The sequence below is a fragment of the Harpia harpyja genome, chromosome 16 (genome assembly GCF_026419915.1).
Source record: "Harpia harpyja isolate bHarHar1 chromosome 16, bHarHar1 primary haplotype, whole genome shotgun sequence".
NCBI lineage: Eukaryota > Metazoa > Chordata > Aves > Accipitriformes > Accipitridae > Harpia > Harpia harpyja.
Window position 1 is genome coordinate 30,542,237 of NC_068955.1, and position 24,256 is coordinate 30,566,492.

The 24,256-nt window shown below is 39.9% G+C and overlaps 2 protein-coding genes across 10 annotated transcripts in view; both read left to right on the forward strand.

Moving 5' to 3' along the window:
* The window catches only part of PPFIA1 (PTPRF interacting protein alpha 1), a 59,852-nt gene extending 56,643 nt beyond the window's left edge, over positions 1-3,209 (forward strand). For all 8 annotated transcript variants that reach the window (XM_052810962.1, XM_052810965.1, XM_052810963.1 and 5 more), the window contains one exon: positions 771-3,209. Coding sequence is in view for 2 of the 8 variants with exons in the window: in XM_052810965.1 (XP_052666925.1) it covers positions 771-796 (26 nt within the window). In the remaining 6 variants the exon portion in view is untranslated. The remainder of the gene's footprint in view (positions 1-770) is intronic.
* Positions 3,210-5,012: 1,803 nt separating this feature from the next.
* CTTN (cortactin) overlaps positions 5,013-24,256 on the forward strand; it is a 28,088-nt gene continuing 8,844 nt past the window's right edge. The window contains exons 1-13 of one of the 2 annotated variants that reach the window (XM_052811303.1): positions 5,013-5,150; positions 8,384-8,467; positions 8,905-8,978; positions 10,343-10,472; positions 13,825-13,935; positions 14,630-14,684; positions 15,211-15,321; positions 16,181-16,291; positions 16,899-17,009; positions 18,278-18,388; positions 20,132-20,187; positions 21,309-21,378; positions 21,912-22,060. In XM_052811303.1, coding sequence (XP_052667263.1) covers positions 8,384-8,467; positions 8,905-8,978; positions 10,343-10,472; positions 13,825-13,935; positions 14,630-14,684; positions 15,211-15,321; positions 16,181-16,291; positions 16,899-17,009; positions 18,278-18,388; positions 20,132-20,187; positions 21,309-21,378; positions 21,912-22,060 — 1,173 coding nt within the window. In that variant the 5' untranslated portion in view covers positions 5,013-5,150. The remainder of the gene's footprint in view (positions 5,151-8,383; positions 8,468-8,904; positions 8,979-10,342; positions 10,473-13,824; positions 13,936-14,629; positions 14,685-15,210; positions 15,322-16,180; positions 16,292-16,898; positions 17,010-18,277; positions 18,389-20,131; positions 20,188-21,308; positions 21,379-21,911; positions 22,061-24,256) is intronic. The other variant, XM_052811304.1, reaches the window with a different exon arrangement.

The following is a 24,256-nucleotide window of genomic DNA, read 5'->3' on the forward strand; positions in this document are numbered from 1 at the left end:
AAGGGTGTTTAGCACAAAATACATGTATTCTGGCTTATGAATGATTTTTCTTCAGCAGCCTCTGGTGTAATTTCTTGTGCAACAGTATTTCTCATTTTGCAAACAAGTCTGGAAACTAGATTTTTTTTTTTTTAACTATATTGCATTTAAAAAAAAAAATCCAGTGAATCTTTTTGTCGCTAGCTGGTATCTTCTATGGGCTATAAATTGCCTCTCTTCTGCTTACAGCTTCTTTCCCTTCTTACCAGTAACATCCCTACCTCGTGGGGATTGGCTGTAATATTGGCTGCCTTTTCTTCAAATACTGAACCTTTTTGCATATACAAGTTTAGTTCCAAAGAGTTCTTACGTATGAAGTGTTGAGAAGGGAAATTCTTGCACGTAGCAACTCGGATCATGTGGATCTGTCAGTTCATAATCTCAGGGCTATCTTAAAATCTTTTTAGTTTCAAGACATTGGAGTTGTAACTCTTGCCCTCCCCCAAATTCTCCCCATCGTTCCAGGATTTTCTACAGTCAGATGACCTAGGATAAAAATCTAGGAAGTAGAAATATTTGACCTCATGTGCTTTACTTTGTGTTGCAACTGAAGATTACAGAAGGCAATAGAACTGTATACGTCATGGCATGGCAATAATTCAATGCATGACTGCTACACTACATGAGCTGTTTGTGAGAAACTTAGAATGAAATGTTTTTAAAAAAACTGCTAATGGAATTTTTTTGTTTTTTCTTTTTGTGTGTTTTTTGTTTTGTTGTTGTTTTTACAGTTTACCCACACTATTTCTACCGGTGATATGCAGCATTTTGAACATTTGGAACCCTTAACCTGTTAATACTTGTTAAATGGACACTTTGAGATATTTTATTACAGAGTTTTTAATTAGCAAATAAATTCATGAGTACTATAGAGAAAATATTTTAGAATCTAAATGTTTCTTATATTTATGTGACTTCTCATATAGTTACTTACTTTTTCTGTTTCTATTCAGTCTACAAATCAAATCATTGCTGATTTTTATTCTAATTTTAGTCTTTCCAACTGAATGTACTGTAATGCTTGTATGTATATGTCCCTATAAGTAATATAGGGGTTTTGTAAATTATGCAGTTACTGTAATTATCATTGTTTTTTAATAATGAAACTGAAGGTGAAAAGGATTTTAATACCTTTGTAAAAGTATCATGACACCAAGCAGTATATATTTTGTCTTTTGAAAATGTTAGCTTAGATCTGAAAACAAGTCCAACTTTTTTTCAGGTAAACATATGTTGTTGTAGAAGGTATGGTACACGATTGTTCTTCTTTTCAGAACTGTACCTTTCCACAAAGAGGATTTCTCAAGTAGTGGGAATTTGTCTTTATTTAAAATATAACTTGTTTTAAAAGCTGAGAGGAACTATAACACTACGGAACACGTTTTAGAAGTGATTGACTTGGTCATAACACTCTCTGCTGTATTTGTATAGTGTATCTTCACAGTGACTGAAAACAAGCCATAAACCAAGACCTGGTTGTTTTTTGGGTGTTTTTTTTTGTTTGTTTTTTCCTTAACTGAGGAAGATAGACTTCACAATAATTCCTGGTCATAGTCCACAGGCCACAGAGAGTTTTTGTCCTAGATCTTTTTGATTGAAAACACTTGTGGAAAGATGCTGGTGAAACTAGTTTTAATGGACCAATCATGAAGCACTGCAGTCTCATGTCAAATGAGTAGTGAAAGATGAAGGTACAATGGGCTGAAAACTAAAGCAGTGCAACTTCTAATAAAGGCCTTACTTTTCTTATGTAAGTCATCTTTTGTGTTTTGTAAACTTGTTCTGAAGAGTTGTCTGGACTTTAATTTTGATGGTTGTAGCCATTTTGGACTGTATGAGTAGCAAATGTATCCAACACTTGTAAATGGCATATTAAAAAGCCAGCAAGGATCTGTTCAGATGGTGCATTATTTATTATGCAACAATATATATAGCATGTCTTTTTTCTTATTTTGTTTTCCACTTTTAACTTGCTTGTAAAACTGAAATTCATTGTTACTGTTCTGTTTTTCTATTAATCTTTTGTGTATTTTTCAGATTATGTAACAATATGTACAGTCTACTTTTGAACTATTTTTATCACAGTATTATTTATTGCTTTCTCTCAATAAAGTACTGATGCATTTTCCACTGCCAATAAAACACTATTGAAAAGCTAAGATCTAATTGTATGCAGGCAGATACTTTTGCGGTGAGTGGATATTGTCAATAAAGCATCTTAATGATTGTTTGCTGCCCTGTAGACCTTGTTTCAAATGATGACTTTTCTCCAGTAGAAAAATGTTCCGCTAGATGTGACATTTTCTTTGGAATAGTTCAAGTTCACATGCGTTAATCAGTTTTTGAAAACCAGTTTTCTGAAGAAAACTGCTTTATTGCCTACTTCTGCTCATAGTTAGAGCTATGATTTACTTTTAAAAATAGTAACAAAAGCTATCACACAACTTCAGTGTATTCTGGTCCATGTGATGAAGATTGAAGTGCTGTTCTATATAGCAGCAACAGTTGCTTTGTTAATAAAATGAGATTATGACCGTAGTGGTATTTGGGGAGAAATGTAGGAGTCAAGGGAACCAATACAAAATTGGGTCACAATAGGGCTGTTTATGTCAATTTTAATATATTTGTAACTCATTTCTTGTGTAGAAGAGAAGACAGAAGGAAAAAGTTACAGAATAATTGAAGCAGTAGTGAAGCATATTTCATCATGTCCTCTAGATCAACAGCAGGATGTGGAATGCATGGAATGGAGAAATATTGTGATTGATGCTTTAAACATTGTTCAATAATGCATCTCTTTGTCTAGCTTGTCTATATGAGTTGCTATCTGATCATTTGCAGTCTCTTATATTTTCAGAGAATTTATCTTTCTAGAAAAAGCGAAAATGAAACTGCAGAAGGAGATCCTGACTCACTGTTCAGCTAAACTTCACTGTTTAGAAGAAAATTGCATAGACATTTCTGGTCACTGATGTGATAGTAGGTGTTCAAAGTCATGTATTGTTGCTTCTCAAAAGTGAAAACAACGCGGAATAGACTTGTAAAATGTGAAAATAAAATCCGTTTATTATTTTAAGGCTGTAAAACCTTAACTGTTATGGAACAATGGAATTGACATGAGAGCTAGAATAAATGAGTGAAATAGAAAAAGCTTTCACGAACTGGCAAAACTGTGTGTTGACTTCCTTCTGAATTATACAGCGAAGCTATCTCAGAGAAATAGAGAAAAACACTTCTCACTCAATTTTAATAAACACCCCCCCCCCCCCCCCCCCGAAAGAAAAACATGCAAGTGCATGTGTAAAAGGCATATGGGTATGTTACCGTAATCTTTAAATAAAGCTTGGTTAAATACAACTTTTTGTAAATTGCCAAATGTCTTTAAAGGCTTTAGTTGGAAAGAGTGCTATAAAAATTAAAGTACGTGTTTTATCTGCAATAAGGAGATGGTAGAATTATCTGAGAGAACTTTAAACTTGCAATTTTGCATGTTTAGAGGGCAGGGAATCTCAAAACAGATGTTGTAACTTACTTCATCTCTGTAAATTAAAAGACAAGAAGTTGCTTTTGCATTGTCTTATGGACAGTAGTGATTTATCATGCCAAAACTCAGAGCAGAGCACATGCGAAGTAGTTCAAAGTGGAATTTATGCTTGGAACTGGGTACACTAAAGATTGGGAGGGAGGGGCAGCTAAATTAATATTCAGGTAAATAAAAATTGACACAACATAATGTTTGAGGGGTGATATTTTTGTTGAAATTAAAGAATTACTTTGCCTTTAAAAGGAAAGTGTTTTCACATCTTGATAATTCCATTTTCAGGGTTGCAGTTTTGGTGCACTGCTTAAACTCAAAGTTATTCTAAATTTTATTAATTTCATTTTTTTAATAGTAATTTTGGAAAAAAAAAAAAGAAATTGTAGTCTAATTTAGGTAGCAGCACCTCGTGGTTTTATATGGCACGTAGGACTGGATGGATGAAAAGTGATATGTAAATATGGTTGGTATTCCTACCTGTAAATGTGCCAAAGGGCACAGCAGCTGAGCCAGGAGGAATGCCAAAAGGATCAAAGTTCTCTAAGCCTGCTTTCTTCTCTAGCAGAAGTCTTTTTAAGAGTGAGTTTAGCCCAATTTTTAAAATATGCTGTGTTCAGTTTATAGGGTAAATTGCCCTACGCTTAATACAGGAAGAAAATAATTGAGCCTATTTATACTGTGAAGTGACTGTGGTTGGCTTTAGGTGACTGGAGGTAGCTGTCCCACTAAGACTGGGAATGAGTCATGTTCCTCTCTCCAAAACTTGTGAAACTGGTTCACCTGGATTTTTTTATCTTGCCATTTATTACAGATTGTGTATTTATTTATAATATTTTTCACTAGACCTGTCATTCCTTAGAGTGTTTCCCCTCCTCCAAAACATACACAGTAATAGTGGGCGAACAAATACCTCCTAAAGTATTAAGGCTGCGTTTCAAAACCCAATTATTTTCCTTCTGGCATCTGTTTAATTTAGATACCCTGTGAACAGTCACATGTGAACCTTTTGCCCACAAGCGAACGAAACCCCTCAAGACGACGGTAGTTGCAATTTCCAAAACGTGACGGTGCAAAAGTGAGTATTAAGACGTTAAAAATAAAAAAAGAAATAAACGTTCAAAATTCTGCCGTAGCCATTTTTAAACTCCTGACAGTGCATTTCTGAAGTGCTTAGCGCTCGGTCACCTACTCCTCCCCAGCGCCTTTAAGAAACAGGGAAAGGACCAGCGACAGTATGGATTTGCAAATACATTCTTTTTCGTTTCAATGACTTGGAGCAACGCCGCATGTCGATCGTCCCGCTCCCCCGGCTGTGCCCGCAGCCCTCCCCGCCGGCGGAGCGGCCTTCCCCGCAGCGGGGAACCGAGGGCCCGGGGGGGGGCCGGGGCAGCACCGCCCGGCGGGGCGGGTCCCTCTCCCACCTGGAGCCGCCCCGCCGGGCGGGAAGAGGAAGTGGGAGCTCGGGAGAAGCGGAAATTGCAGCAGGACCAGCCCGGGAAGCACCGGCGGGGAGCCAGGGCAGCGGCGGCCGCAGGAGGAGGAGGAGGAGGAGGCGGCGGCGGCGGGCGCCAGCGTAAGCGCGGCGGGTCGGGGTCGGAGGGAGCTTCCCTCCCCGTCCCGTTTTGGTCGCTGGGTTGAGCGGGGCGGCCCCGGGGGAGCCCCGGCGGGGCCGGCCGGCTTTGTTGGGGCCGGGGCGGCGGCGGGCGCGCCCCGGCGGGGAGGGCTGTGGTAGCCCCGGCGGGCGGGCGGCTGTCCCCGGGGCCGGGCCGGGGCGGGGGGAGTGTGCGGCCTCTAACCGCAGGCCCGCCCGCCGTGCGGGGCGGTGAAGGGCTTCTCCCCCGGCCCCTCTTCCCGCCGAGCTCTGTGAGGGGGCCGGAGGGCGCTGCCCTCCCCGGGCAAGCTGGTCGTTGGGCTGGTGAAAGGCCGAGCTTTTACGTTGACTCACTCTTTTTTTTTTATTTGTTTTTACTCTCTGAAGCTGCCCGTAGCTCAAAGGCCCCAGAGCTGGTAACTTGAAAGAAGAAAAAGCTTCTGCTGTAGGACTCGGGGGGGGGGCTGGGAGAAGGCAGCGGCGGTGAGGGGAAAAACGGGGTGAGCCGCGCCATGGCCTCCAAAGGTCGGCCTTGAGATTACCTCAGAGAAGACAGGAGTCTCCCTGAACGTCCTTTTCCTCCGGTGCCTTCAGGGTGCTGCCAAGGGGGAACGGCAAGCTGCCGGGGCGACCGCGGGTCCCCAGCAGGTAGCCGGGCCAGGATGAGCGCCTGGGGCTGCCGTCGAGCCTTGGCCTAGGCCTAGAGCTGCTGCTGGGTTCCCTTTGCCCGCAGTGCTGCGACTGGGTCTGAAGCGTTGGCATCCCTCTTTGTTCCTTCCAGGAGTTTGTCCGTAGGCCCTGGGGAAGAGGGGAGTTCCCCAGGGTGCCGCTGAAGGTGCTGGGTAGGATGCTGTGACTGCTGATTAGTCATAACAGCCGTGAAGAGCAAAGCTGGCCGGCTAAATTCAAAGCATATATTTAGCCTCAGTTTGCATTTGAACCGTAGCGTTTTCTTCTTTCCTTAAGAAATTTGAACATGTGAGTCAGTGACTCACAAATAGATCATATTTCTCCACGTTCTGCTTTGGAAGAGATGCTAGAATAACAAGCTGCTGCGGAAACCAGGCTTATTCCTGTTTGCTCCCCACCAGCAATCGGAGGTCTTGACTGAGGTCCGTTGTTACTAGGCTGCTTTGGTCCCTTTTGTAATTCGCTTTATAGAATGCAGGGTTGAGACGTGGAAGGATGTTGGTATTTATGTCCGTAATTTAGGAAGAAACGTGGTGGATTCTGGGTTTTGTAACGGTGTGCATGTGAAATCCCTCTTTCCTTCATTATCATTTGTGAGAGTTTGAGGAGGAAGCAAAGAAATCTGGGCTTAAGGATCTAGGTTTTGTTCTTTTAAATGTCCTAGCACAGCTGAATCCACAAAGCAAAACAAAACAGTCAAGTGAATGTATGAACCAAGTACTTGGAGAAAAAAAGCTGTGTTCTGCATGAAATATATAGAGTAACCATGTGCATGTATACATGCACTTCAGCTCTTGTCACCTGAATTCCATTTCTAAAAGACTCGCACAGCGTGCAGCGTGGTGGAACACGGAGGGAGGGATACAAGCTGTCCCTCTTAGGAATGTCTGTGGGTTTGTGTTTGGTTACAAAGTTAGAACTTGGACCCCACGTTGAGTTTCATTATTGAGCTGGTTTGGTTCCGCTTTCCAATACTTTTTATTATAAATATGTAGTCTGATAAGTTTTCTGGGTATTAAGTAATTTAATAAATGCTAGTTCCTTAATTGCCATAGGAATTTGGAGATGGGGGACCTAAGAAGCAGAAGGGGAAGCGTTCTACTACTTTGTCAGGATGTCATCTGCTCTGCTCTTACACCCTCCTTCTAGGCCACTCTGTCATTTGCTACCTTGGTGTTTGACAATCAGTTTTTCAGTTGCTCTCATTCTTGTTACCAGTCCTGAAATTTCTGAAACGTTCTGTAAAACTGGCTCATCAGCTTATTCCGTCAGGCTGTAGAGCAAGCAGTGGTTTTTTTCTTCTGTGCACTTTACCTGTGGGTTATTAGTTACTCATTTAAAAGGGAGCTTTCGTTCCGCCTACTGGATTATGCTTGTGTGAATGAAATAGTCCATGATAATCATCCTTATAATCTATCCTTAATTAGAAATATAAAGGTAAGCGGACAGAATGATGGTGTGTTAAAGAACTGAACTCTAGTGCAATAGTGATAAACAAAATAAGTCCTTCCTGTGACTCGTGTAAATGAAAAAGCTGGGAGAGCAGAAAACTTTTTTTGTTGTTTTTGGTTTGCTTTTTAGAATTTATTTGTTTTGATTTACCTAGAATAAAGGGTATAAAATACAGCCACTATCACCAGGCAGGTCAGGTATTCTGCTCACTAGTCACGTTCCAAAGTGTTAATTAAAAGTGTCCAACTTGATACTCCACAGGGGATAAGGTTTCCAGAAAGTGAGATGCCCAAAATCATTAGCCACTTAAGTGTTGAATGTTGTTTCTAGATGTTATTGCTTCCCTTTTTATGAGTTTTGCTTCCTGCTGTCAGTATTCCAGCACTCATCCTCCGTTTCTCCTGAAAGTCAGACAAGATACTTGAGTTTGCTTACGTATTTCAGAAGCGATTATCTGAGAAACGCAGTAGCTCTTGTACTCTGTTGTTGCAGGCAGGTGCACTAATGTCTAGATTGCATGCAAATTCTTACAGTTGTTTGGATTTCTTTCATAATGCTGAAACTCATTGCACAACAGAGGAAACACGGAGGTTATACTGCCTAATAAACAATATTATGCTCATCATTAGTAACGGCTGGGGAAAAAAACAACTATTCCTATGCCTTAAATATACGCATCGAATCTAGAATTAGCGACAGTCTTCAGAAGTGGATGTTGGTTTGGAGACCTGTTTGAAGAGAAGTCTTTTAGTGCAGCGAATGAAGAAAAGACACATATTAATTTGGGCAAGGAAAGACTTCCTTGTTCTCTTTGAAATTATGTCAGTGATCGCTCCTAACCTTTTTGCAGTGCCAATAAGAAAACTAAAAGGGGTTTTCAAACCAGCTTGAGAAGACAGCCTGAGAGCCAATGGTCAAATCTGCTTTCACTGCAAATATAGCTTCTCTTTATGTGGTTAAATAACATACTGTATTGGGAGTTTTGGATTCTGTCTCCCTCAGCTTATACGTAATATAAAATTGAGTTGACATGTAACTGGAGTGTGACAGTGCTTCTTCTGATGGTGTTGCAGATGTGGAAGGCTACTGCAGGCCACACCATTTCTGTCAATCAGGATGATGGAGCCGATGACTGGGAGACAGATCCTGATTTTGTGGTATGGCTTTTGAATTTTACTGATTCGGCAGAAGTGTCTTATGTAACATGTTAAAGAGTAATTCTTCAGGATGGGGGCTATATCTCAGCAAAATAAACTGATAGGAGCATATTCCTGGAAGGAGAGAGAATTAAGTGTTCTGTGCCTGTGAGTGATGAACAAAACTACCTTGTCTTGGCTGGGTAATGCAGGGAAGTTGTATGGAAGGGATTTGCATCAAGAAGCAGAAGCCTCTTGGGGCTGAACGTGTGCTCTGTGCATTTCAGCAGGGGACAAAGCACAGGGCTCACAGCAGAAGAGAAGCGAGGGTGGTATTAACTGCTTTTCTAACTCTTCTGACCTCGCCGACTGCTGAAGGGTTTTGCTATGAACTGTAAAGTGCAAATAACTAGTGAAATCTTTGGGTTTTTAACTCTTTTTGTGTGTGTCCTTCGCAGAACGATGTGAGTGAGAAAGAACAGCGCTGGGGAGCTAAAACTGTGAAAGGATCCGGCCATCAAGAGCACATCAAGTAAAGCAGCAATCTTTTAAATTTATTAATAGTCACAATCCCAGGCGACTTAACTCATGCTCTTGGTTACTTGTATCTTCATAATTAAAACAAGAGTCTCTGTAGAAGATTGATTATTTGCCAGATTGCTGGTCTTTCAAATATGTCAGCATCTTCAGATCTGAAATTAAGATCAGAACTATGGCGTAGGGACTCTTAAATCTTTCTTTGTAACTGGAACTGTTACTTTTCCTGCCTCTTTGTGTCTGGAAAGTTTCTTTGTTCTGTTTTGGTGCAAGAGCCAATACTGCCAGGGGAGAAGTTTGTGTTGGGTGATCTGAGCAGCTCCAGTTTGGTACTTTAAAGATACATTTGGTCCCTTAATTCTTAGGCTTTGTTTAGAAAACTGCTACCAAACTCATAAAAATTCTGGCAAAGTAACAAATTGAGCTCCCTGGCAGAAAAGCAAATGAACACGTCACGAAGGGCTATGTGAGACAGCAACGATCCATCTTCTGAATCTTGTTATGAAAAGTGCCTAAGACTTGACTTTAAAGTAGTTTTAGGAAGTCTGTGATTGTGATGTTTGTTTTGGTTTTGCTTGTGTATTTCTGGGGCATCAACCCTCGTGGTATAAAGCTAAGAATAAATGTCATCAGTGTTGCAAACGGAGAGAGACTGAACTATGTGGCTTACTTCAGGGATCAATTTTATTCTGCCCTATTTGGAGTGCAGTGGGGACGCCTACTGGCTGAATTACGCCTGAGGAAGCTTTAAACTCAGGTGGGAAGTGTTCTAAGGTACAGATTACCCTCTTAGTTTATCCTTCTTCTATGTGGCCTGGACTACCGTAAATTCAATCTCTGCATATTGCAAGGGAACGCTTGGGGAAGAGGAGGTGCATGTCTCCTTGCATCCTTATCTTGCATTACGGTTGTGTCCAGAATGCTCAGTTAGAATTAGAGTCCTGTTACCATAGGGACTATATGATAAGAGATGATCCCTATTCTGAAAACTTGCCATCTAAATAAAAAGCGTTGGAAAGAACTTAAATTAGGACATGAGAAGAAAATATGTTTCAGGCACTTGTAAATTCTAGGTATTTGATTGTTCAGATAGCAAAATACCCTTCCATGTTAGTCTTAAAACCAACACTTTTTTTTTTTTTTTATTTTAGACAGTGTTTTGCAGTGGAATAAATTCTGTTTCTCAGAATATGATGAAGTGCTTTGTGCACTGAAAAAACAGGAAGGGCTTGAAAAATACAAGTTGTCCAACTTTTAATTAAGATGGTATTTTTATCATCTTTTTATTTTGCATCTTTTTGAAGTTATTGTCTGAAAATTTCTTAGTAAAACTTGCTGCTTGATTATCTGTCTTTAAAGTATTCATCAGCTGAGAGAAAACGTATTCCAAGAACACCAGAACCTTAAAGAGAAGGAGCTTGAAACGGGACCAAAAGCTTCCCATGGCTATGGAGGGAAATTTGGTGTTGAACAAGATCGCATGGATAAAGTAAGTATCAATGCTTCCCTGGGATGATATTATACGCCGTGCCCTGCCTTGCCTTGCCTCTGGCCAGCACAACTATATGTGCAAGTTAAGCTTCACAAAGGTGCAAAGTTGTTCCAACTTTGCTAGGTTCAGAGACCTAGAAGCTCAGATCGTGGCATAAGCTATGTACAGCAGTGGCTCATTTTGAGGGCAGAAGCATCACTCTTAGAGTGCTTTAACAGGGACACTTGTGACCACTACTACCCAAATCTGTCAGTCCATTGTGCTCTGTTCCCTAATTAAATCAAGATGCTCCTACAGAAAAAACTGAACTAAAGCACTTGAAGAATCAGGAACAAGTAATTCAGGTGGCAAAATTGGAATCTGTAAATGATGAGAAGAAGTTCTGGGATGTGCAGTGGCCCCACATGTTTTTGTTTGATGCTTGCTCTGTCTTTAGAGCAAGTCTGCGTGCTTATGTCCCGAGTAGATTCCCCTGGAGTCAAGATTCAAGTTTCTAAACATATATTTCTAAATTAACAAAGTACTTCATACATGAATAAATCCAGTATTTTTTTTTATTTCAATGCTGTGCCAGCTCTTCTATGCATATAGAGGTTGCCAAAGAATGAAAAAAAGGGTGTACTGCTGCTTTTAAATTAGAGGGCAGCTCTCTTAAACAGTGGTGAACTGTGAACAGTGACAAGTAATCCAGGTATTTAAAAAATCATTGTACTTCAGTCAGATGGTAGTGTTTTACATAAGGACTTGATGGCTGGTTTAAGTTACACTATTAACAAAATAAATGATAATTCTTAAGGTAATTCCATTAGCCATGTGATAATTAGACAGGCATATCAACTTCTGGCTAGTTTCTTTCATGTACTCTGTTCAAATAAGAGCCAAACTGTTTCCTGAATAAGAATGATTTTATTTTCTTACTTTGTTTACTTTCTGGGTTTCTAGTAATTTGGCAGCCTTAAATTTTTGCTGGATTCCCATCTTCCAGAGTAAATTGCTGTATAATTCTCAATGGGCCTTGAAATAGGCTAACCTAACCTTTGAATCTGGGAAAGGAATTGCTGAGCAGGTTCAACCATTAGGCCTGGTCTGCAGCTGCGTAGCTCTCTCTTGTCAGAAGTTTATCCCTCACCTGTGTCCATGGGAAAAAAGAGAGGAAAAAAAAAGTGAGTACTGTTTCCTGTAGGCCAGAATTAATCATCAGAAAAAACATGATGGTCATGCCCATCTGAGTGATACTGGTAGCCCAAGATGTTCATAATTTATTTTTTTAATAAAGCTTTCTTCCTTATAATTATAGTTCTAAAACCTTATCATTGAGATCTCTCCTCCACAGGTATTTGTGGCTCTGCGCAGGTGTGCTAGTATTAAGGCTTGACTCACCTGAAGTAAATGAGTGTCACTGCAGCGTTGTCATGGTACAGGTTTTTGCTGCATTTAGGACAAAACCTTGATGCTGACTTAAAATGAACAGTTACATCATTCTATATGCCAGACCTACATAACTAATTTAAAATGTGACAGAGTATTGTGCTGAGGAACTATGAGGGCAATTTACTCTGAAATACAGATTTCCAAGAAAAATCTTTTTCTAAGTCTTTTCTAAAAAGGGGTATGTTGTAATGTTTGATATTTGATGAAATGCAGAAAGTTCTGGTACCACATAAAGAAAACAACATGCTTAAACCTTACCTACCTCAATTGGTATAGCAGAAGAGAGATCATGTAAAAGCACATAAAACCTAGAATTTTCAGAGCTTCATGTCTTCCATAAATGTAATAGGTAACAGGAAGAAGAAAGGGAAGAGGGAGCCTTTTCCATCGCATTTAACAGTTATTCTGCTACAGAACACCTGCAAAATGAACAAGAGTATGACTGTTTCAGTCAGGAAAAGAAAGGAGCTTTTATATTGCTTATAAGTTAAGGTAGTGTCCTATTATTGACATCCTCGTTCTGTTACCTGACAATTACTTCAGCCATTATGTGCAGTAATGTTTTGCTTTCCTGAGCGCTGGGAATGTTCCCCCCAAGTACCTGTGTTTTTAAAAAAAAAAAAAAAAAAAAAAAAAAAAAAAAAAGGCAGATTTAGTTTAGGCACTTAACTAAAAGCCAAGTTACTTATGGTTTCTAGGCGCCTTGTGTCCTCAACTTAATTCACCTTGGTCCAGCTGTCTGATACTGGTACAAGATAAGCAGTTTCTCATTCCTCAAAGGTCGGAGCTTGGGGCAGCTGCTTGGAGTGCGCGCTGCTGCAGCCGCAGATGCCGACTGCCCCGTGCACAGGGACCAGTGCTGGAACCAGCTGTGCTGAGGCAGGAGAGGTGCTTATCACAGGGTGCAGCCTCTCAGTCTGGACGCGGCTGTGTGCAGCAGGTTATAGGGTCTTCTGCCTCTTGGAGGAATTGTATGTGTTTGAGCAACAGACTCAAATGTTAGATTAAAGTGGCAAATTGCAAGTTGCTCTGGCCAGCGCTCAGTTTTGGCACTGGACAAGAAAAAACCATTTGTGTTATGTTATGTAGCACCTCTCAAGGTGCTAGGCTCTAGCATCAATTCCAGGATCTAGAATGGTGTTCTAGCACTAGATTAGTGTAACACTAGCAAATGCTATCTGGATGTACTTTCAGGTGTGTAATTACATATTATTGTGTCTTACCTGAACGCAGTGACAGTGCGAAGTAACTGCGCCTCGATTTGCTGTGTTCAGCTTGATTTCCAGGGACAGGGTCAAATTGGAGACTGCAGGGCTGGGATGCCTTTGGCATGGGTTGCTCTGTCTTGGTGTGGATGCACTGCTTCATGTTGCGATGCTGTTTTGCCAGCGAGGGGAAAGTATAGAGAGAAGATGCCTAATTTTGATTTATGCAGAAGATCAGGATGCCTCCCTAAAAGAATGTCAATGGAAAACCTAGCTGTAGTTGTATTTGGTTGCAGTCTAATATTAGCTAAAACAGATCTGTAGCTATGTACCTGAATACAAGGCTGTGTATTTTATCTGGAACTAATCCTTATTTTAAATTCTGCATGAACACCATCAAGACTCTGTCTGTATCTTTCTTGTTTTCATTCCTGTGTTTTTCAAGTAAAAATCCAGAGTGTAATACAGTCATTGCCGTCAGACTCTTTCTTGGCACTTCCCTTGCCTAGGCTGTATTGGTAGCGTGGCGACAGTCTTGTAAAGACTTCTCAAGGGAGCAGCAATTTCCAGGGAAGTTAGTTTCAACAGGAAGAGTGGTGGTGATGCGTGTTTGTAACGAAGCTTATCCTCAGGTTACTTGGTGTAGTGTTTTCTCTTACATGCAGAACTGTATAGAACTGCTGACTGTTTCTGAATTTTCCAATTTCTTTTAGTCAGCTGTTGGACATGAATATCAATCCAAACTTTCTAAGCATTGCTCCCAAGTGGATTCGGTGAAAGGGTTTGGTGGCAAGTTTGGAGTACAAACTGATAGAGTTGACCAGGTAAGCAATTTCATCTCGTACTGCAGCTACTCACAGTAGTCGAGTTTTGTACGTACAACTGAAAAATTCCAATACCTTAAAATGCTGGTGTGGTCTGCTCTTCCTGCTGTATTTGAAGTTTAGCAGTAAACTAACACTGACTGTTACAGAGATAAATTTCTATTTAAAGCAAAATAGAGAAAAGCCCTTATGGGAAATTGAGATGAGTTGAAAAGAAAACTGAAAAGGGATGTTAAAATCTGCCTTTTAGCCAGGCTGTGCTCTTTGATGAGGATAAAATCAGTGTGAATGCTACAGAAGGAGGGGTTTGGGGATGGTTTGTCCTGTACCACAACATGAGCTACTGGGCAGGATAATTTGCGTCCTGTTCCAAGAGTGTGTAACAACACCTGCATGGAAATGCTAGATTTCTGTTGTACTGAATTGCTGAACCTGGCAAGACTAGAGTATGTTGCTGGTACAATTTGCTTTGGCAAGGGATGACAAAAACCCTTGCTATGAATACATGTACTAAATTCCCATGTAAATGAATATGGCCTATAAGTTAAGTAGATATTTATGCTCCTGATCGAGAAGGTCAGCACAGTCTGGAAAGACACAGGAACGTCCCTTGCTGTTTGTCCACTGAAGTGCACGCGTTTTTTCTACTAATATCTAACTCTTTGTCACACATGCATTTTTATTTCTCTTCCAGTCAGCTGTTGGGTTTGAGTATCAGGGGAAAACTGAGAAGCATGCCTCCCAAAAAGGTAAAGTGGTGAGGTGGTTGCCTCTATAGACACACATTTTTGTAAGTAATAGAACAGATCTCTATTCTTTTACTGTTTGTAAAAGACCTTGTTTAGTGAGGCCTCCACATGACATTCTCATTGAATCAAATGCTGAGGGGTTTGGGTGGAAGAGAAGATGAAAAAATGAATTTCAAAGCAATTTCATGAGTTGGTGAGGTTTTAAGACAAGGAAATAGCGTGTCATCGTGAGTCTTACTTTTCTTTTAAAAGTGAGGTTCAGGGACATTTTAGAAAGACCAGGAGTTGTTCTTTGCTGTTTTGCACCCTGTTGGAAATCAGAAGTAGATTTAAGAGGAACCATCATAAACTGTGGGACTGTTGCCTGTCTTATTTTCTGTGTTTAAAATTAAACTTAATTTTGTTTGCTAAAGAGTAGTATTTCAGTTCTGAAATAACTTCCCCCCCCCCCCCCAATTGCTAGGATATGATGTTTCCATTAAAAGCTTCTTCATTTCATTTTTATTGTGCTTTACTCTCAATGCAGACTACTCAAGTGGTTTTGGTGGAAAATATGGAGTACAAGCTGACAGAGTGGACAAGAGTGCGGTGGGGTTTGATTACCAGGGTAAAACTGAGAAACATGAGTCACAGAAGGGTGAGTAGACACATGTGTTGGTGAGTTTGTACTCTGATGTAGTAGGCATTCAAGATAGGCAGTATTGTAAAATACTAATTTTTTACATCTGTTGCACTTCTAACCTGCTGAAAGTTAACACTGAATAAAATTTACGTTGCTGAAAACTTTGACTTCTGAAAAAGAAACCTAAAACATAGGTTCTGACTGGTTTTAAGTGATGATCCAACTGCCATTACTTTGGAAGCAGGGCACGTAGGTTTTTCTGGAGGTTTTTTGCAACTTCTTTTGAAAAGCTGTAGATTAAAGTACTGAGACTGTAAGCAGTTTAACCACAACAGAGAAGTGTTTCTGGAAGAATCAGCTGTTTGTAGATTAAAACGTTTATCAGAGTTAGTAGTGTTTAGAGTTAATATTGTGTTGCTAATCAGGTTTCCAGGCATATCTGATCAAAAATCGACCATTTTATTGAAAAATTTTTACATTTTTGCCATCTGTTTTCTGTTTATCTCAAAGAAATGTTTGCTCTCTAGAAATGCTAAAGAGAAAAAGGGGGTGTTTGTTTAAAAGCATCCAGGCTGTTGCTGACATAGTTTTTGAAGTTCACTTTGCTCTAAGTGTCTTAAGAATTTTATCAAGGAGTCAAGTAGCAGAATTGCTGATATTGCCCAGCAGTTGAACTACATACGATGCTATTTTATTTTCCATCCTGAGAGAATGTATTCTGAAGAATTTATGACTTCAGTGTCTGGTATCAAGATTAATTGGGGATGTCAGTGCTGCTTTTAATATGCAATGTAACGTTAGCAGGTCAAAATTTTTCAAGGTAATATTTTGTTATTGAACACTTACAAACAAAATTCTTCACTCTTATCTCTAGATTATTCCAAGGGCTTTGGTGGTAAATATGGTGTTGACAAGGACAAAGTGGACAAAAGTGCTGTTGGCTTTGAATATCAAGGCAAAACGGAAAAACATGAATCACAGAAAGGTTTTTATTATCTTATTTAAAAATACTAGTTCAAATCAATCAGCCTTTTAAACCTGGGAGAAAAAAAATTGTTTGGTTTTTTTTTTGTGGTAAATGTGTGTTTGCCCTTTGTGTATGCAGATTTTTGTTTCCCTTAAAGAAACAGAAGGCATTGTAAACTATCCCTGAGTTTCACAATCTGATTTCCAAGGGACCTTCTGTCCGTATGGATGTTATTGAAATAAATATGTAATTGCACAGATCTATGGTATTCAGAGGCAGTATCAAGTCCTTCATTATTTATATATCTACGTTGCGCATATATTTGTGTGTGTTATATGGCTTTAGGTTGAAAGTGCATCAGATTCTTCAAATCTTTGAATATTATTGAGTCTGTATGCTGTAACCTTCACTGGAATTGTGATGCTTCCTTGCATCGTGATCCTAGAGTTACCTAATCAGTATCCTTCCCCTCTGTTGAGGTAGTGTAGCAAGAGAAAAAAAGAGTGAAAGATAGTATCGTTAATGACAGGGCAGCTTATCCCATAACATGTTACTGGTTTTTTTTATTAAGTACTGTTTACAGTCATAAACTGCAATAATGTTTTCTGAAACTTCATGCATACAGATTATGTAAAGGGGTTTGGAGGCAAATTTGGTGTGCAGACAGACAGACAAGACAAATGTGCACTTGGCTGGGATCACCAGGAGAAAGTGCAGCTGCACGAATCCCAGAAAGGTATATCAGTTCACAATTCTTTGCCATTCTTTCTGACTTACCTCCTTTTGACTTTTCCCTGTGTGAACCCTCCTCCCCAGTATCTTTGGCCACAGCCTTATAGTAGCTGACATGAGTCTCCTTTTTCTGTGTTTGAATGGTTGCTGTGTATTGGTTGTACTGGTGTCTGCAAAGCAGGTTTAACACATCTGATACCGACTCCCTGAAAGTTCAGGCTTAGTGATAAGTTCTCACTGGAGAAGCTTTATGAGTCTGCAGGTAGCCTGGATTATTTTTTTCCTTTTTCAGTTGAGTTGTGCAAACCACAAATTAGCAATTTCTTTGTACTTTCCACAAATAATCTCCTTTTTCTGGTTTCTGTTAAGTATACCCCTATTTTCATGCAGGGGAAATCTAATTTCTAATGCTATCCTTTCTCATTGCCTGTGAGGTACCTATTCCTATGAAATACTTGTACCCAGAAGAAAAGTTGCAAAATAACGATTGCTCCCCAGCCCTCTGCCTGTCACCACTCTTAACTTAAAGAAATTAAATTAATTATTTTTTTCTTTTTTTAATTAAAGAAATTAAAAGCGATCCTCAGAATATTGTTCTGTTGGATGCTCCAGCAGATTTGTTGTGAGAGGATTACTGGAAGTCTTTTTTTTTTTTTTTTTTTTTTTGTGCCCTCATTTTATACCATATATTCAAATGGCTGTTCTAAGGCAGCAGTAGGGAATGGTCATAGCTCTTAGCTGAGAGCTTCTTTTCCTCAAGTTGTGCGGCAGCAGGAATATTCCTTCTTCCTTTAAACAGTACTGTGCAGGAATATCTGGAGGATAGTCTCTGTGGACCCTGTCTTAACACCTCTTTAAAAGTCAGATCTCTAGTGTACAAATGTTAACCGTGCTGATGAAGGAGCTCAGTTTATTCTCTTGTATCCTTTTGTATGTTGTTTTGTTTTGGTGAACATATTATGCGTATGTTTGTGTTCATAAAGTTGATCAAATGCAAGTGCATTATGCAGTATGTATGAAAAATGTTGAGAAGTGCTTTTTTCTGTGACTTCAGAATGGTGTTCTTATGTCTGATAAATCATGTTGACCTCTTTTTAATCTCAAGTGGAAACATCTTTTGAATTTAGTCTTATTGAAAGTGCATTGAGATATTTTTTTTTCACCATCCAAAATTATTGGTAACTGAGAAATACTGCAAAAATTATTTTGAGTGTCTCTGACTAAACTTCTTTATTTTCCTCCATTTTAATTTATTACATATGGCTTTTTCAGACTATAAGAGTGGTTTCGGAGGGAAATTTGGTGTACAGACAGAAAGGCAGGACCCATCTGCTGTGGGGTTTGATTACAAGGAGAAACTAGCCAAGCATGAATCTCAACAAGGCACCGTTTTCACTTGTTACTTTCTTAACAGTGCAGCCACTTCTCACACAGTCTTAAATAGTTTCTGAGTAGATTGGTGCTAGTAATGTGCAGACACTTTCTTGCGCTTCTATTCCTACATGATCTAGCAATGTTCTTCCATTTTATTCTTAAAATGTTACATAAAGGGAGCCTGTATTCAGGAAACAGATATCCAATGTTTAGTTAACAGCTCTACAACATTATGCATTTAGTTAATAGCTATACATACAGTGTAATAATAACAACATTATTAGTAGTATGATGTTGATGACGTCGTGCTTACCAGTTTTAGACTCTAAATGTGAAGTTTTGCCTGGATAAATTGGTGGAAAAATATTCAGATAAGGACCATGCATGTAACCATTAACAAGCAATGGGTTATGGCAAGATCATTTTAAAATGATTGTAGTCTTTAAAACAAGAAGTAGGGAATGTTTGTGGTTCTTGGGTGAGCAAATACTGTTATAATGCTCTCTTTATTCATTGTGAAATAGTTGGGGTACAAACCATGAATTCCTGGTTTTCCGTTATCTTAAAGTGAGAAGTCTGGATCAGGAAAATGTAAGTGTAGTATATTTATTCTGGCTGAAAATACATACAAAGCTGAAGAAAATGAGGTTGTTCATTCTGATAGTCAATATTTTTCTATGCTACAGTGACACAAATTCAAACTTTTAGAGCGTCAGATGTGCCTTAGCAGAGCCCAAGTACAAACACTAAAATAGCTGGTTAGGGGACCCAAGCGGTTTTGGGGCTGAGAGGAGAAGGAGTAATTGTAATTGTATTCCAGGGACCGATAGGAAAGCCTGTCCATCTGCAGAGTCTAAGGGCATGTTCCTACAGCTCACTGCCACCAGAAAGAGGTGTTTTTCCAGCCACACACTCTTGCTGCTTCTGTTGCACTGGCTCTGGTGCTCGTCAGACATTTCTCTGAATACAACTCACTAGAAAGAGCAGAAAGCTGCTCTTGTTAGGGTTGGTCTGTTGTTTTTCTGGTTAATGCCGCTAGTGAGTTAAACTGATTTTGGAGTATAACAAGTGCTAGAGTCAGCGTCAGGTGAGAGAAAGAGTGTGCAGCTCAGGGGTGGTACGGAATAGCATGTTCACCCCATTTCTGTGGTGGCGAGTTGTTGCAGGCCCGTGCTGTCTTGTGGAATTGCCCCTTTCCATGTGTAGAGCAGGGGTTATTACCAATGACTTTAATGTTCGTCAGTTGGGTATCATGACCAAATCCACTGGAATGAGAAATTTGTTATATTTTCCTGCCATTCATAGAATTTACCAAGTTAAAGAGAAAAAAGCACCTCTGTGGTCACCGAAGACTGGATATCGCTCCTTTGAGCAAAGCAAAATGGCTTAGGTTATATGATTACTGCAGAGGGCTAAGAATTGGTGCTGTGAAAGGCTGTGTTACAGAAGTGATGCATTAGAAGGGCTCATCCCTTATTCCTTGCTTGATACCTTACCAATCCTCAGCTTAATGTTTACTCAAAGAATGCATGTGGCCCACAATCTGTCATCTGCTGGTGTACCTGAAGGCTCTTTTGCAGTTATGTATCCTTTCTGCATCAAAAAAACAAGTTGCATTTTCTTTGGCGGCTGTCACTGTATCTCTGCATGCAGCTGAAATGGCTATTTGCATTTGAAATGGCTCTTTGCATTTGGCAGAAAGATGAGAGGGACAAGAAACTCCCTACTCTAACCTTTTTATCCTGTTTTTAGATTATTCGAAAGGATTTGGTGGGAAGTATGGTGTACAGAAAGATCGGATGGATAAGGTAAGTTGCTTAAAAGAGCCATGACTTAAATAGTCTGTAGGGATACAAAATAGCCTGGGTAGATCTGTAGTGTTCAGCTCTTTTATATCTGGACACTTCTCCAGTCTAACAGTAGAGTTCTGTGCCTTTCTAAATCTTTAAAAAGCAAGTTTATACACACAGAGCTGATGCCAGTTTATACACACATGTACATGTGTACATATGTGTAGTGTATATACATGTTTAAGTAGGGAAAACTGAAGCATGGAAATAAATAGCAAAATTTATACGAAAGAATGAGAAAATCCATTAATTCCACAATTTCAGTCCTGTCTTCTAACAACTAGCTAATGCCTTGCATCTTGAGGATGTCTTTTAGTGGACTGCTTAAAATGGGTGTCTGATATGTACCAACTTTGCCCACTTTGATTATCAGGGACCTTCCCTTTAGGAGAATTTGTTTTAGTATTCTGTAACAGTGAAAGATAGGGCAGCTGATACCCCCTTTCTACCTGTCCATTTTTAAATTTAAAAAACTAAAAGATGAAAAAGTCCTCACTGAGATTTATCTACTGAATAAATTCTCTCTTGGCTTTATGTAGGATGTTTAAGAGTGAGAAAGTAGCGGAGTCTGAAAGTCTGTAGGTTTTTTTCTTTTTTTTTTACTTGTGGCTTCAGGATGACTCAAGACCATTCATTTCAAAAAACCCCTGTATTTTGAATACTGTTCTCAAAATACTCCCTCTCTTTTAACAGTATCTGCTTCTTTAAGGGGACTGATGCTTTTACCTTGGTAGAAATCCCACATAATGTGGATTAGAACAGCAACAGCTACACAATAAATGTTTTGGACATTGCCTCATTTTTTAGTTCTGATGAGTCATCTGTTCATACAACACTTTTTTTTTTAATTAATAGGATTTTAATGTGTTTAAACCTGTCCCTGAAGATTAATTCTTACATAGTTTGACGTAAAGAATTATTCCATTTGTCAGGTTTTGATTCTTCCTGATTTCGTTTTGGTGTTCTGAAAAAAAAAGCCAGAGGGGCACTATCACAATAAAATGGCAGAGATTAAAGTTGTCTGAATGCCTTCATGAATTTGTGTTTTTTAAATGTACTTTTTTTCTTCTTATTGATAGAATGCAGCAACCTTTGAAGATATTGAGAAACCAGCATCAACTTATCAGAAGACCAAGCCAATAGAAGCTGGTAGGGCATTGGCCCCAATCATTTCTTTGGATAATGTTCAAAAGCCCAGGATATTACTGTTAATGTAGTAGTGATGAGTAAGAATCATCTACAGGGAACTGGTGTATTTGCAGGTCTCTAGCAACCCCAACTACTCTCTCCCTCCCTTTAGAGGTACTTTTGGTTTGTGGTTGTTTTTTTTTTTTTTTTCCTTGAGGGTCATCAGAGTTGAGGAAGGGAGAATAAATAGCATCAGAGTAAAGAACAGACTGAGTAGGGGAGCGGAGTGGTGGAGACTGTACCATGACAGAGAGGAGGGAGAAGTGTTATAGAGGTTTTTAAATAAGAGAAATGTGGTGCACAAGAGGTTTGGGCTTGGAAGGGGAGAAGGAGGGATAGAAGGACTTTCCTGAATGGGCTGTGAGGTCAGAGAGCAGAAAAGCAGAAACATGTTCAATCCTAGCAGAAATTTGTACCAAAAACTCATTCCAGGCTACCTTTATACAGAACCTTAAACAACAACATTTGACTTTAATTTTTTTTAAATGTTACAGTTGCTAATAAAACAAGCAGCATCCGAGCTAACTTCGAAAACCTAGCCAAGGAAAAAGAGCAGGAAGACCGAAGGAAGGCAGAAGCTGAGAGAGCACAAAGAATGGCCAGGGAGAAACAAGAACAGGAGGAGGCTCGAAGGAAACTGGAGGTCAGTAAGATTCAAATCCCATTTGAGCAGTGTGTGTAGTGTTTCAATGCCATGCTGGGAGAAAAGAGAACCTTTTAAGAAAAGATACTTTCCTTCTTTCCAGCTAGGCTTTAAAGCCCTCTGTGTGTATATATGTGTTTGGCTATGTTTGTACCTGTGCTTTACCTGTTTGCGATTCCAGCCATCTATCAACATGCGCCATATGTACATCAGACATCAGATAGGCTGGTAAGGTAACAATAGTGTATAGGGTTTTTTTATTTAGCCTATCCCAAAATATGTATCTAGTCTTGAGCACTAATCTCTGCAGTCTGACCTTTTCCTACTGTACTTCTGCCTTCTGGTAATACCAGATTCCCTTGGGCACGGAGGAACTCATAAGGGGAGAGACGTGTGGTCTCCAAAAGGCCCTATATGACAGCTTGTCCAAGAAGTTTAATAGCACGGTGATAGTCGGTGATGCTGCTGTTTCGGAATCTGTATTGTGGAAGGTGGAGGTGGTATCACGCTTTGGTATAGCACACACCCATGACATGAGGGGAAATTATCTTCCAAATGTTAACTGAATCTTAGTTTGGGAATTAAGAAAATTAATTTAGCATTGGCATCGTTAAAAGCTTCGTGATTTCTGTGTTATTCATAAGCAACATAATTCCAGGGAATGTTTAGTCAGAAACTGCATCTTATCTGCTTTACAGAATTTGCACTTTTGGTGAAACTCTGCTGCTGAGATGGAAGGCCTAGTGCATTAATAGTAACTTCTCCTTCATGTCTTGTTCATTTGCTTCATTACACAATGCCTGAGATGCCTTATCATCAGTAATCCTGAGGGCCTGCTGTCTGCAGCTGTGTAACCTTTCAAGCAAGCTGCTGCAGCAGTGTTTGTCCAGAGTTTCTGTGGCAGTTTCCCTTGTGGTCCCATGCTGTTATTCTGATTTCATGGTCTCACACTTGTAAACTCTGATATTATGGCAGGGAGTGGCAAGCAGTTGATGCTGGCGTAAGAATAGTCCCTCTTTTCCCCTTCTTCACCTCTTGTTTTACAGATAATAGTTTATACTGGAGAAGACTAAACATAGGACACAAAGATAGCAGTCTCTTAAATTCTGAATAAATGCTGCTTGGCCATATATGTGCACTGAGACTTAAGAGCCAACCAATATGCAACACTGATGCTGAAGTAGCATGCTCCAGCTAGTGCTAATAGCGTCCCAAGCAGGAATAACCAGTAGGGAGATTGGGCGGGTCCTGATGAAAAGTATATAGTACTCAGAGATGCACAGGAAAACGGTCATCCTCATCATCTTCATTATTTTCACTTGCTACGCTGAAGAGACCCTCCCAGAGGAGATTCCTTGTCTGGGACCCTCGTCACTGTTCTTCCTGGCTGGCTATGGGGGAGTTTTCCTATTTCCTTCCTACTTCTCTCTCTCTTTCTCCTCTTTTGTTTTTATTTTCCGCCAGAAGTATCTTTCATTGTTAGAGCCAATGCATGCCACCAGCTGCAGACCCCAACAAGAAATATTCTTGCATATGAACTTGTCTCAGCATCCTCTGTGAGACATCTGGAATCCAGGAAAGACTGTCAGATGGTTTCTCAGATCTGTTCAGTCCATTGCCTAGGAACAAATGGGGCAGACCCAATGGCTGGTTTCTCAGATGTGGTAGATACTTACCCTTAGCGGGATGCTGCTACAGGATGTCAGGTTGTGGTGTTCATCCCATTTCATCAGTATGGTCTAATTCATCACAAATTTAGACTTGGTGTAAATAATTTGTTTTACAAGTATGAAAAACTAATGCATGGTAGGCTTACAGTAACCTAGCTTTGATCTTCCTAAACTAAGAAAAATACACTGCAGTGAAACTGCACATTACATCACGTTAACTAAGCTGGCCTAAACCAGCATGGCTGCTAATGGCAGCAGTCTCAAGCTGCCTTATTCCTTATGCCAGCAGAGCATCTGTATAGTCACACAACAGTGGAAAATTAACCCTAACAAATAAAACATCTAGTTAATCCAAATCAGTTCCCCTGCTGGGTTCATTGGTTGCCTTCTCAAGTCTGCTGTTCACAGGTGTGTGGGCCAGCAGTGCTTCTGAAATAGCCCTGTAGTTTTGCTGTGCTGAAACTGCATGGCTCATGTATCTTGTGTATAGTTTGATTTCTGAAAAATGCTAACTTCCTTTTGAGTT